The sequence below is a fragment of the Phalangium opilio genome, unplaced genomic scaffold (assembly GCF_054372755.1).
Source record: "Phalangium opilio isolate 3A_F unplaced genomic scaffold, DU_Popi_V2 ptg000039l_1, whole genome shotgun sequence".
NCBI lineage: Eukaryota > Metazoa > Arthropoda > Arachnida > Opiliones > Phalangiidae > Phalangium > Phalangium opilio.
In genome coordinates, this window is record NW_028324162.1 from 2,873,886 (window position 1) to 2,887,480 (window position 13,595).

The window sequence follows — 13,595 nt, forward strand, 5'->3', positions numbered from 1 at the left end:
AATTCTCCTGCTTCGTATATTCTTGTATGACCGTCACCTCTCAAAACCCTTTCGCCTTGGTTTAAACACCAATTACACCCGTAGGCTCCATTAAACTGATTTAAATTTTGCAAGGTACAACGTGCCACTGAATCACACGTCAAAGGCCCTGGGAATACTTTTATTAGTTTCTCCTTATTTGCACCTGCACGTTTATACTTGAAACCCTCGGATGACAGCTTATTTATTTGGTCTACAAATGGTTTTAAAAAAGTGTTCATGTCTGGTTTACCATTTCCAAACCACAAAGCAGCCAGCTGAACATCTTTTTGGCCGGAATATTCCAATTCATTAAGAACGTACAGTAATGGCCAAATATTGAAGTTAGATGAGTGAAATACAGGTACCCCGTCGGTATTCCATGTGATTGAAAGGTCATTCTTTCCCAAGCCCAATTTTTTGTAACAATATCCCTCTTGCAATGGATGCAAATTGGTTCTTGGCTTAAATTTCTCTTTGGTAGCCTCATGTTTTTGTAAAATTGTTTGAATTTGATTTTCAATATCAAATACGAGGAAATAATTTCCATTTTCCAAAGCTCTTTCATAAGATACCAAACACTGGCAAAACTGGCAACATTTTGACGTTTTTCCAATGTACGCACAACATTTAGCACAGTACATGTGAAATGTGAATAACGACTTTGAATGATCAAAATTTTTATAGAAGCGATATAAAGTTTGTGGTAATTCAGTATCGCTAGGCATATGAAAACTCAAAAGCTTTAGTAACGAAGCCGTTGCTTCTTTGCTTTCTTGGAAACGTATAATATGCGCCATAGTCAGCAACAGACTTTGTCTTAATGTGATAGATGAACCAGCATAGAGCTCTTCATCCTAAAAGAATAACATAAGAAAAGTATATTTCAAGCATAATAATAGATTTTTGTGTAATGGCCATAAAAAGCTTGCGTGCGTATAAGCATCCTTAATTGAATGCTTGCTTTTTAATCCTAACCAAAAGACCTCAAAGTACGGCTAAATTTGAGATAATTCTCAAAATTCACCCTCTGCACTACAGCTTTTTATCTCGGGATATAGCTTATATAATTTGACTTAATCTATCGTTACAAATAATTATATAAGATAAAAAACTTGAGCCTAGAGGAAATTTACTAATATTTGTAAACAAATTAATAATAGCATATAGATTAAGTCACATAATACAGCTGAAAGATATGTGGTTCTGCTTTTACTAGAGTGTCTGCATGATCTTGTTTCTCATCAACCCCTTCGGAGCCTGATTCGGAAATTCTATCACCCTATAAATAGGAAAATTACATTTTTTAACTGAACTTAGCGTTCACATGTCAGGTGGTATATTTATTAAAAAACAAATTCAGTAAATAACTAACTCCTATTTCAGTCACCTATTTTTATACCATGACAGACTTACATAATTAGATTCGGTGGGATCTGAATTTCGAACATCGCAATAATTTGTTTCGGGCCCAATGTCATTAAACTGTGGTTGACCATCGAATGGAATGGAATGATCCGACGTTTTTTCAGACCCAGATTCACAATCATAAATACTGGAGTTTGTCGATCTAATAATATCTATAAATTTTAAAATTATAGTTTTAATTAAATAATAACCTAGGGTAAACAATATTTCCTTCTTGTTTTATACCTTGGGTAGAATCCACCAAACTGTCTGAAGAAATTGTTGAGCTCGCGCGCAAGGTCATATGTTTGAGATGGTTATTTACTCCGATGGTAGATGTTGAGGGCTTGTTTAATACATCGAGAGGTTCATGATTCTGAACATTGGGATCAGGTTCAAAAACTAAATTCTTGCTTCTCTTGTTTTTAGCATTTCGAATTCTATATTCAGTCTTTCTTGGAATTCGGAAAACTCCAGTAAAATACGGCTGTTTCCAAAGACTTGACTTCGCAACTTTTCCCATTTCGTCTAGTGCCAAAAACCTCAACTGGACATTAAAATCTTGTATAGTCCTTAAACAGCTGATCCTTTCCGAGAAAGTTCCCGATGATATCTTCAATAATTTACACTCCAAGGCTTACTAATTCCAACAGCAGAAAATGTTTATTCAAGGCTTACTAATTCCAACAGCAGAAAATGTTTATTAAACATTTATGACCCTTATCTTACTTTATCATAAACTATCAAAAGTTTCGTTAATACCGGTTAATACCAATTAATTTTGAAAAATTAACTCTATTTGTTAAAATTAATAATATTTTGCTGGCAGGAAATATAAGGACCGCGGAATACTTTACAATTAAGGTTTATACGCAAGGAGGATTCATACCATTTGCACAAGGAGACCAGGCAATTTGGAGTGTAAAATAGCAGACGATTTTACACTCTAAGTCGCTTGGTCTCCTTGTGTTAATGGTAGGAATCCTCCATGCCTGTAAACATCTATATTCTATATGCTATATATCCTGTTCCAGTCAGCTAGTATGCGCGCGCCGTTTTACCCCCCAAAAAATTTCGTATTTCCTTCTTAACGGATCACGTGACGTCTGGCTCCTCGGCTGCCCTACACGCGTGAGTGATATATCTGGCTGTGCCGTAGTATTAACTTTTCCCGCTTTTTCTCTTGTACGGGAATCCCGAAACTACGTGTCCGACGCATATTGAACTTTAGAATTTATGCTATTTCGAAGTTGAATTTAAGTGCTTAACTACAAGAATTTCTTATTGCAAAATTTATTTAGGTAAGTTACGTACAAATGTTCATTAATTATTTATTAGAAATTCAAATTGCCTACGTTTGCACTTATGATTTTGTCTTTTAGATTAACACACAATGGCCAAGGCTAAAACGGTTTACTTTGTTGTAAAATGGAAAGACGATGATATGTGGGATGTTTTAAATGTAGAAGATATGTTAAAACATAATCGCATAATGAAAAGAAATGTCTTGGAAAACCCTGATAAATTTATTGGGCAGGAGTTGGATATTAATTGGAGTGATGGAAAACCTTTAGCTACGGGACTTTTGCTAGCCCATGGTAGGCCATTGGATTTTTAATGATAAATAAATCAGTTTCTTTACTGTTATCAAAACCCGGAAATTTTGTAAACAAATATCGTTATCGAGTATCGCCCTTTAATCCTAGAAGTCTAAAAATGAATCCTCATCAGGTCTTTAATTCTTTTTAATTAGGTAAGTTTTCCGATATGGAAGCTAAAAGGACTGAAATTGCTAACAGCAATTTGAGGAGGCTTAGTGATGACCGACCATCAATTAGTATTTCGACTGAAACAGCTGGCATTAGCAAGAATGAGGTAACAAATTTGGCCTGAATTTTAAGCATAAAACTAACAATTATTCTTGATTATAGAGGAAGAGAGTTAAAGAAGATCAACAAACATTATTGATGCAACAAGTATTGAACACTAGCACCTCAGAGTTAAATTCTGACTCTTTAACTAAACCATTAAGCCCAATGCCTTGCAAATGTAATAAATATCAAACTTTGAAAGAAAAATACAAATTGTTGAAAAGGGAAAATTCAAGTAATTTGGAAAAAGTTGAAAGAATGAAAGGTTTGAATAATTACTATCGATCATTTAAAGAGTTCTTTTAATTTTTGGCTTATTAACTTATAAATATATCATTTATTTTATGTAGAGGGGAAAACACTGCTCTCCGAATTAAGAACATTAGTCGAATCTGCCAGGGAAATTATCTCAAGTAACGAGAATACTTTTCAATCATCAGTTACGGCTGGCAATGTATCTGCTTTGGATGATACCATCTCCACAAGTTCATCTCCTACATCTCGACCAAAAAATTCAGATGATGCTCAAAATGTAAGAAATCTTTAGCGTCTGATAGATATTATGATAGATGTCAACAAAAAAATATATTATTTCAGGTTATGGTTTCAATTGGAAACCTTGTAAACGTTAGTAAAGGTATATTATCCATGATGTTAAGAACTTCTACTGGGCCAACAGTTCTAGCCAGATCCCTCCTTATGCACTTATTTACAACAGAGGACTTGATAGGGAAGTCACTAACTGGGCGGCAAAGTAACGCCCATAAAGGGAAAGCACCAAAGCCAGGTCTGGATAAAATCAAATTAGAAGCAATTATTGGTAAGTTTAAAGGCTGTTGGTTCTAATCTAAAATTAATGAAAATACAAAAATTTGTATATAACTTTAAAACTTTGAACGGAATCTCGAGAGCAATGGCCATATGGTAAATATGTCTTAATCTCCTGATTCTCTTCCTCTGTTGTGATTATTTCAGTCTGTAGTTTTTATTTACAATTAGCCTGATCTCACTCTCTTTGTGGTGACTATTTCAGTCTGTAGTTTTTATTTACAATTAGCCTGATCTCACTCTCTTTGTGGTGACTATTTCAGTCTGTAGTTTTTATTTACAATTAGCCTGATCTCACTCTCTTTGTGGTGACTATTTCCGTCTAAAGTTTTTTATTTACATTGAGCCTGATCAGGATCACCCTAAATATTTTTTAGGATATACAATGAAAAGATATCCCACTGCGACGAAAAGAGAAATTATGGATTCATTGTCAAACAAAGTAAAGGAGATAAATACTAAATATATGGTTACTTGAAGATAAAATGTAGTTTTATTTCAAAATAAACGGGTACCTAGCATTTTTAAACATGTGATTGTTTTTTATATTAATTTAAAGATAAATGAAAATTTATTTCAAATTCAGGAAACGTTTTAAACAAAACCTAGAAACTTTTTAAACACAACCTAGAAACGTTTTAAAATAAACCCAGAAACTTCTTAAAATAAACCTACAAACCTTTTAAACACAACCTAGAAACCTTTTAAACACAACCTAGAAACTTTTTAAACAAAACCTAGAAACGTTTTAAACAAAACCTAGAATCCAATCTATAGAATCTAAAGGAATTTCTAAAAATAATCTAAAATAATTCTTTATAAAAATGACCCATTTGCTAAAGACATTCTATTGATGTGTTCGATAAAAATTCTAAAAAATACGCTATAGGGTCAGCTGCCCTAATTTGGAACAGCTCTAATTTGGAACACTTTTCTTAAAATCGTCATAACTTAAGTTTGAGGGCTTCAAATGAATAGTTTAAGGACTCATTTTGAAGACTTAAATTCCCTCTATCCATAGAACACGGGTTTAAGACTCTATCATAAAATCCAGAGAAGGTACAAGCATAATTAGACAACCTCATATTTTGCATAATTATTTTTTTCCAAAATGAAGGGAAAGTTCCCCCATAGGTCTCGGGAAATAAGCTTTCACGGCCAATGGGAAAAACATAGGCTTACGAAAACAATTCCATTGAAAACTTTGGATGTTTTTTCTTCAAATTAAACACTTTAAACGCCAGTTTAGGCCTAAAAATTATGGAGAAAACTCGAATAGAAAATATGTCTTCATTTGCCTAAAATGGAACACCCCGGAACACGGAGATTTACTCTATCTTTTTACATCCATAACTAATGTTTTACTCACTAAAGGACAACAAAAAGACCTTACAAGATGCGTTGATTCATTACCTGTCCAATAATGTTTGTCCCGTAAGCGTAGATTAAAATGCGGAAGAGATACGGGAATTATTAGCCCAGTATCCAGATTTAGTCATAAACGTGATGCCAATTTTAGCTGATTTAGCATGTTTGGCCGAGTGATATTGGGTTTAACTATACTTCCAAACACCGTTTCATGACTCACTTGATGTAAAATGTAGATTCGACCACTTTTTTGCCACAAAAACAAAGCAGTGTAGTTTACTTTGATTTAACTTAGTAACTATTTCCTTTGAAATACCGTACATAAGCGTTAGAGTGCATTTAATTTACAATTTTTAACCGTAATGAACTGACAGCGCGCCAATTTTTAAAGCTTTAAGCAGATGACACTCGGTGGCCTTTAAAATATATGTACAGGTATAAAATGGAAAGCGTTGGTCGCTAGATGGTCGTAGCATCGCTAACAAATTATATTTGCTTAATATTTGTTACAAAAACTCAGATTTTTTGTATTTAAATAGGGTGTTCCAAATTAGGACGGGGTGTTCCAATTTAGGACGGGGGCGTTCCAATTTAGGACGGACCGTTCCAAGTTAGGGCGGAAATCGACCTTTTCTAAAACCCATTTTGCTGGAAAAGTACGCGTCTTAGCAATCTGAAAATGGGTGCAATAGATCGGCAATAGTTCAAACTTCATGTATTGGTCTGCTTGTTCACTTCAGTAACTTATTTGGTACTGAAAAATCTGACTTTCCAAAGAGCTTGAGAAAGTGTTCCAAGATAGGGCTACTGACCATAGATATTTTATATAGCTACTCTAAATAAATGTCTATAGAATGTTTTTGTAAGGGTCCAGTTGGGGATAGTTTTGTCTTTCAGCGAATGAGGGAAAAAGATAATTCGTACGCACCCCTTATAGACAACCCCTAGTGGGAACAATTCAAGTTGTATGAATTAACTGAAATCATGCGCCAAAAAGATGATAAGGTGTCCGCAATGGCTTTAAATCGAATGGCTACTGGATGCATGACAAAGGAGGATGTAGCACTTTTTACGCATTTAAAGGTAACTAATAGCCGAAAGCCAAGTAAAGACGCTATCCACTTATTTGCAACTAACAGAGAAGTAACTGACTACAACGAACTTAAACTTATTTCTTCTCTTGGAAACTGCGCACTCAGTAGCTTTTGACTAGGCCACGGGAGATGTTTCTGAATCCATAAAGAAAACCATTCTAATCACGTAAAAATCTTCACGCATCAAAAACATATGGTTTACCTAGGCAACTTTCTCTCAAAGTTGGATTAAGATACATGATGACAGTTAATGTTTCTACATCCGATGGTCTTGTAAATGGAAGCACAAGTAAAATTCGCCAAATTGATTTAGCACAAACACCAAAAGGCGTCAGTATTCCTATTAGAGTTTGGATGGAATTTGATGGGGAAAAGACTGGTAGGGACTTAAGACAACCCTTAATAAGAGCTGCCAACGCAAGTGCCAATTGGACCCCAAAAGATAAAATTATGAGGTCTTTTTGTAGACGCCACGAACAGCAAAATATTTATATATCTAGGAAACAATTCCCTATTGTCCTTTCTGAAGCCATAACAGTGCACAAGCGTCAAGGAGATACATGCAACGAAGTAGTTGTCCATCTACATGCCTAAAAACAAATGTACCGTTCTCAGCTCTATGTTGCATGCAGCAAAGCTCAATCGGCAAATGGACTGTGTATAGTTGGTGATTTCAAGGCCCCCAATCCACCAAAGGAAACTAATGCTGTTGTATTGGAAATGAAACGCCTGAAAGAAACTGCTCTTCTGAATCTTTCATTTACAAGCACCCAAAAAATTACACTATATCTTCACAATGTTCAGTCTCTCAATCTACATTTAAAAGATGTTGTTTCAGATAAGAAACTTATGCAATCAGACATAGCCCTTTTTCAAGAAATTTGGACCAGAGAGTCAGATAAGTTTTTTACCAGGCTTTAAAGAACTCCCTGGTATTTATCTACCAAATGACGTTCAAAGAAAGGCCTTTGGCACTTCAATTAAAAAAACTTAGAACGAACTTAATAATTTATTGATAACTTTTTGACAACTATAAACAGGCTAATTACCAACCAAAAAATAGTGGTTTTTTGTGCAAACTTGAAGTCCACTTAGAAAAAAACGATAAAATAATACAAACAACTTAGGACTACTAGAAACCAAGATAATATAAACGTAAATTGGGTCAGGGAGAGAGAGAGATGCCGCGTGAATAGCGCGAGGTGTCTCTCTTTTGGGTGGGGGAAGTAAATTTCCCAGCCAACGGGGGTAGTATCGCCCGGGCTACAGCGAGCTCTACTGCGCAAAATCCAAATTTTTTATCTCATGTAGCGACTATTCGTGATGTCACTTCGCGCATGCTCAATGATCCACCGAATGACCCAAGGTAGAGAGAGAGAGAGCACAGTATTTCATACCCCCGTTTTCAACTCCTTCCCGCTAGATACGAGTTCTGTTAGCATTAGGCGGCTTCTCCCTCTCTCCCTGATTGGGTGTACAAACTCAATGTAAACCACAAACAGACTTATTTTTTGGTAAGGGATCTTAAAAATAAGGTTGAACCATAATAGAGCCATCTTTAGCTACATATGTTTTGGGGGCTTTAACTAAAGATTTGTATTAACCAAACAAAATTGTCTTATAATATCTTCTCATATAATTCAAAAAAGTAGCACTAACCCCATTAATAAGTGGGTTTTGAAACACTAAATCCATGAAACTATATTGCACTATGCTCTGAAAAGTTTTGTCATGATTTCAATAATGAGGATGGAGTTATACTCATAATATTTACTGAAGATGCAAATGATGGAATGACCGTATTCCCATTTATTCCAGTTTATTTCAATTATCAGAAACAAAACAAGTTAACTTTCACTTCATGTGGCTACCTAATCAAATTATGCAACTTGAGTAAAACTTACGTTCTCTTCGGTGTAGTTGATTTCCTCGCTAAACTAGACTGTTCACACTCATGAATGACTGCGTATAAAAGATTCACGTGTTCAGTTTCGAAACTTTTCAGTTTCGGGCAGTGTCGAGATGGCGCCTTTTCCTGAGTCATAGATCACTCGATCATGCCTTACTGACACATGTACGAGTGATATATGTTTTTTCAGACGAGATATGAAAACTTCAGGGATTATTGGCAGTATTTGACGTTTTGGATTCGGCTACTTTGGTATTCATATATCTTTACTCAAAAATCACCATATATGTCACTCGTTTTAATTGATCTGCTCTCTAATGTGAAAAGGGAATGAAACTAGGCGACCGACTGGAATATAAATTCGTTTTTGACCTAAATCTATGGTTTGACGCTAATAAGAGTGTTAAATGACTTTGGTTACAATGGTAGTAAATGAAAAACCCTGTAAGTGAAGCAATGGATATACATTTGTCCATTTCTCAGTTTTAGCTATTTGTCAGTATTAAAATTTGTTAAAATATAATTTTTAATACTCAAAAATATGATGAAGAATCACTGTAACTTAATTACGTCACGTGATACAAGACTAATAATCAAATGTATAAATATTATCTCATATGAACCATTAAAATCTAAAATTTAAGGTATGTTCGAAAAATGTACTGTATAGGTATAATATTTGATACAACACTCATATACTCTCTTAGCAAAATAGTAGTAATTTTACTTATACTCGTGGATATAGTAATTTATAGACCATATATATCTATTTATGTATAATTTGTATTCAAAATATAAATGTATTATATTTTTATGGTTATAGTAATAATTTAGAAAGGTTGACTTCCAGAGCGGGAACCATGGCGCCGATCATAACAGTTACGTCACCTTAAACTTGATATTATACAGGGAATTCAGTTATGTTCTCGATTTTGAATCTCTAGTAGAGAAATAATATTAGTTTCTAATATGTTTTTTTTCTAATATTATTATATTTGTTTAAATTAGATTAGGGCGAAATTTCGACCAAAATATCGCATTAACATAATCTATTTTAAGTTGGAAAGTTCTGAGATAGAGGAGGTATTATTCAAACTAAAAATATATGAGTTGTTAACTTTTAAAATGAATCTTTGAAACATAGCTTCACGTTACAGATACCAAAAAATGCGAAAACCTCATTTTTAAAATTAAAATTTCTGATGTAAAAAATACTGTAATTGCTTAAAATTAAATCCAAAATTTTACGATACCGATACTGTAAAGAAGATGGGATATTTTTTGAGATATTTTACCTTTAAAGTGATAATTTTTGCAGTGTTGGTCATGCTATTCAATCTAGACTGAAATTGTTCTATTTGAACTTTGCTAAATGTTAACCTAATTTTTATGCTAGTGTGGAATCGTAAGTTTGACAAAGATTTGCTTCCACTATAGCGAGGCTTTCACCCGCTCGGCATAATGCGAATATTATGAAGGAAATTTGATGATTGAGCCGTTTAAGAGTGACCTGGTCTTCCTTTAGTGGAAATTGTAATACAAGTGGTAACGGTATTCACTATGCAAGTAGTATATAATTAAGAAAACGGGATGGGTATGAATTTGTCACAGAGATAACATGGGGTATGATTCTTTATGAGAAAATTAGTAGTGGGTTTAAAAATTCGACGGTCTCGAATTTTTATGAAGCGGCTGTTTTGTGCACCTTCAACGGCACGGGGAGTACGTAAGTTTCACCGTAAAATGAGAACAGAGCGGGACGGGTTAGGACCATAGAAATAACATTAGGTGTATAATTTCGTCTCGATTTCTCTGAATCGTCTCTCTTGGATGGCATGGAGAGAAGAGAGAGAGCTCTAGTTGTCTGCGGCGGTGTTTTTTTCAATTAAGAAATATTAATTGGATTATAGGAGAGAAAAAAGAAATGTTTGAGCGTGATGTAAAATCAAGTTACAGTATGACGATCTTTAAACAAATCGCTTAAGGTGGGGTATAAGAGATAGAGCAAGTTGGGTATACGTATATTGTGATAGAAGAAACATGAGACATATATACCCTATGGAATATTACGATAGGTATATAACCCTTTAAAGAGGATATAATTTCGTCTCAATTTCTCTTAATCGTCTCTATTGGTTGGCAAGGAGAGGACGCAAGGTTCAAGGTTATAAAAAAGAAAGCTCTAGTTCCTTACGATGAGAGAACTCAAGGTTTCGAATTTCATAAATTGTTTATGCGTGCGTTACACTCGTACGAGACAGTGTTTCTGCGGTGAAGTGTTTTGTAATTAAGAGAGGTAAATCGGTTTATAGGAGAGAAGAAAAAGAAACTTTTTGGAGCGATGAAAATCAAGTTACAGTATGACCGTCTTTGAACAAATCGCGTACTGTGGGGTCTAAGAGATCAGCAAAGTTGGGTATACGTATATGGTGATAGAACCAACATAGTTCATGGATGAGGGATATACTCTGTGTTATATCGAGGGGTACATACAGCCCTTAGAAAAAAACCTGGATAGCATGTGCACTATCATATGATTTTTGATTCTGATAGATGTTTTCGTAGTTCTTAAAATTAGGCTGTTATTCTATGAATTTTAATACTGATATTTAGACCAAAAATTTGTTTGCCTTAAAATACAACTGCCTGTTTTCATATTTAGTTTATTAAAATTTATACTATTAGAAAAGTGACAAAATAGTTTAATTTGCACAGGAAACACCCCGATAGACAGGCATGGATCCCAAACCAGCCTGGTTTAAATAATAGTTCTCATAATCGCTTAGGACGGAAATGTATTGGGGTCGTCCCATGATGTTTTGTCACTCGCCGCTATTCACTGAACTGAAAGTTACCCTTTACAGCTCGTATTATAAGGTGAGCCAGATTCTTCGCAGTCTGAAGTGTAGAGTAACGTTCACCTTCCCTCGCTCGAATTGTATGGGGTTTCCCAGTTCATCCATAACGTTAATTTCTATAGTTTGTATGTCCGAAGAAGCTACAGGCAGATAATGATGTCGAGCAAATTCCACATCCACAGTTTCTCCATCTTTTCCTTTCACGCTGATTATTCTCAAAAGGGGGACTTTACTATCCCCTACGATCGTATTTGTAACTACGTCAGAGTAAACAAACAGAGAATGTAATCCAGCATCCAAATCCACGATATAAGGCGCCATCATCGATTCCGTAATTACATAATTTACAAGAGTAAACCTCATCGCGGCCGTTCACATACATGCCGAGGAAAAGTTTAAAAAGTCCGCGTTTCGCGCATCTTGACGTGTCAATACGTGATTAAAGAAACTTGCGATGCTCTATGGAACGTTTTGCAACCATTGTACCTCGCGGAAAAGTTTTGCTAAGACTTTAAACTTGACAGCCAATATTAAGTAATGATGATTTTTAAAGACCCCAACTGCGGCAATATGGAGGGAAGCGGCCCAACGGTTTGGTCGCCTATGGCAGTACCCCAATTGTGTTGGAGCAGTAGATGGAAAGCATGTGGCTATCAAACAGCCTGCGAAAACGGGGTCAATGTTCTTTAATTATAAAGTACGTATCTTTTTTACTAGATAAATTCACACAAAATAATCTTCTAAACAAAAATATATGTTACTGTTGGAAAAGGGTACAAATTCCATTGTCCTCATGGCTGTTGTGAACGCAGAATACAAGTTCTTGGCAGTAGATGTAGGAGCCTACGGGTCAAGCTCCGATGGCGGAATATTTATATCGTCTGAAATTGTCCAAGCCTTAGATAAATTAACATCGGGCATACCGGGATTGTCTACTTTACCAAGAAGTAACATTCGAGTACCCCATTTATTGTTGGGTGATGAAGCGTTCCAGCTTAGGACCGATTTTCTCCGACCTTACCCTGGAGGAAATTTAGACTCGAAGAAAAGGGTTTTTAACTACAGGCTTAGCAGAGCCAGACGTTGCAACGAGAATGCATTTGGGATACTTGGAGCCAGATGGCAGGTTTACCATCGAACAATAAACTTTACCCCAGACAACACCGATAGAGTTGTGAAAGCAACGGTTGTGCTTCACAATTTATTAATGACTACGGAGCAGGGTCAAAAGAAAAAAGCAGGGTGTATTGCCCACCAGGATACGTTGATTTCACATATAAACAAGGAACATTTTGTTATGGCACATGGAACGATGAGCCTGGGAATAGTTTTTCTGATATTGCTAGCTCAACAGCACGAAATTCTAGCTACGAAGCGACATTAGTTCGTTAAAAATACACCTAGGAGGATGGAACTCGTTCCGGGAGGGGAAAATAGCTTGCCAGTAGTACAGAAGTCTTACACCCATGCGTGGCAGTGTGAAAAAGTGGGCATACGCTTTAACTGCTGCCTAGTGGACGAAAATCAAATCATATTTCTTGAGTCCCCTACTCACCCCCGCCCCTTCTCTATGACCCTGAGAAAAAAATTTGAATTCTAACCGTCCGTCTGCTTCACTCTTCAGGAAGTTCAGTGTTTGGATGTCTTCTGTTCGTTTCATTTCGATTCATAAAGTTATAATGATTAAGTAGTATTTAGTTTTAATGATAAGTAGTATTTAGTTTTAATGATAAGTAGTATTTAGTTTTAATTTTAATGATAAGTAGTATTTAGTTTTAATGATTAAGTAGTATTTAGTTTTAATGATAAGTAGTATTTAGTTTTAATGGATAAGTAGTATTTAGTTTTAATGATTAAGTAGTATTTAGTTTTAATGATTAAGTAGTATTTAGTTTTAATGATTAAGTAGTATTTAGTTTTAATGATTAAGTAGTATTTAGTTTTAATGATTAAGTAGTATTTAGTTTTAATGATTAAGTAGTATTTAGTTTTAATGATTAAGTAGTATTTAGTTTTAATGATTAAGTAGTATTTAGTTTTAATGATTAAGTAGTATATAGTTTCGTGGAAGAATGAAGTATTGTTGCTTTCAAAACTGCAATAGTGACTTTAGATGCCACAAAGATAGTTTTTTTCCCTGTACCAAAACCTGGTAGAAATTTTGAAAAATGCGCTAAAAGTATTAATGTTATAAACCGCCCCGATATAACGGTTGATAGTCTCAAACCTCATCACCGAGAAA

The 13,595-nt window shown here is 35.0% G+C and overlaps 1 protein-coding gene and 1 long non-coding RNA gene across 3 annotated transcripts; one reads left to right on the forward strand and one right to left on the reverse strand.

Annotated features, from left to right (window-relative positions):
• Nucleotides 1-1,233: 1,233 nt before the first annotated feature.
• Nucleotides 1,234-1,695, reverse strand: LOC149681257 (uncharacterized). The gene is made up of 3 exons (XR_016365553.1): nucleotides 1,672-1,695; nucleotides 1,435-1,598; nucleotides 1,234-1,300 (listed from the first exon to the last, which is right to left on the reverse strand). It is a non-coding gene; the product is annotated as an uncharacterized LOC149681257 (long non-coding RNA).
• Nucleotides 1,696-2,571: 876 nt separating this feature from the next.
• Nucleotides 2,572-4,657, forward strand: LOC149681258 (uncharacterized). Of its 2 annotated transcripts, XM_089834453.1 has the most exons (8): nucleotides 2,572-2,726; nucleotides 2,808-3,023; nucleotides 3,179-3,300; nucleotides 3,357-3,561; nucleotides 3,647-3,828; nucleotides 3,894-3,933; nucleotides 4,015-4,116; nucleotides 4,502-4,657. In XM_089834453.1, the coding sequence occupies exons 2-8, from the start codon at nucleotides 2,819-2,821 to the stop codon at nucleotides 4,600-4,602; spliced, it is 957 nt and encodes a 318-aa protein (XP_089690579.1). In that variant the 5' UTR covers nucleotides 2,572-2,726; nucleotides 2,808-2,818; the 3' UTR covers nucleotides 4,603-4,657. The 2 variants fall into 2 exon arrangements, with proteins under 2 accessions (XP_089690579.1, XP_089690578.1); XM_089834452.1 differs by having other exon boundaries at nucleotides 2,575-2,726; nucleotides 3,894-4,116.
• Nucleotides 4,658-13,595: the final 8,938 nt, after the last annotated feature.

Coding starts and splice junctions, on each gene's coding strand:
- LOC149681258 (XM_089834452.1), top strand. CDS start 2,819: ATGGCCAAGGCTAAAACGGTTTACTTTGTTGTAAAATGGAAAGACGAT. Junction 3,562..3,646: donor AAAAGTTGAAAGAATGAAAG/GTTTGAATAATT, acceptor TATTTTATGTAG/AGGGGAAAACACTGCTCTCC. Junction 4,117..4,501: donor CAAATTAGAAGCAATTATTG/GTAAGTTTAAAG, acceptor AATATTTTTTAG/GATATACAATGAAAAGATAT.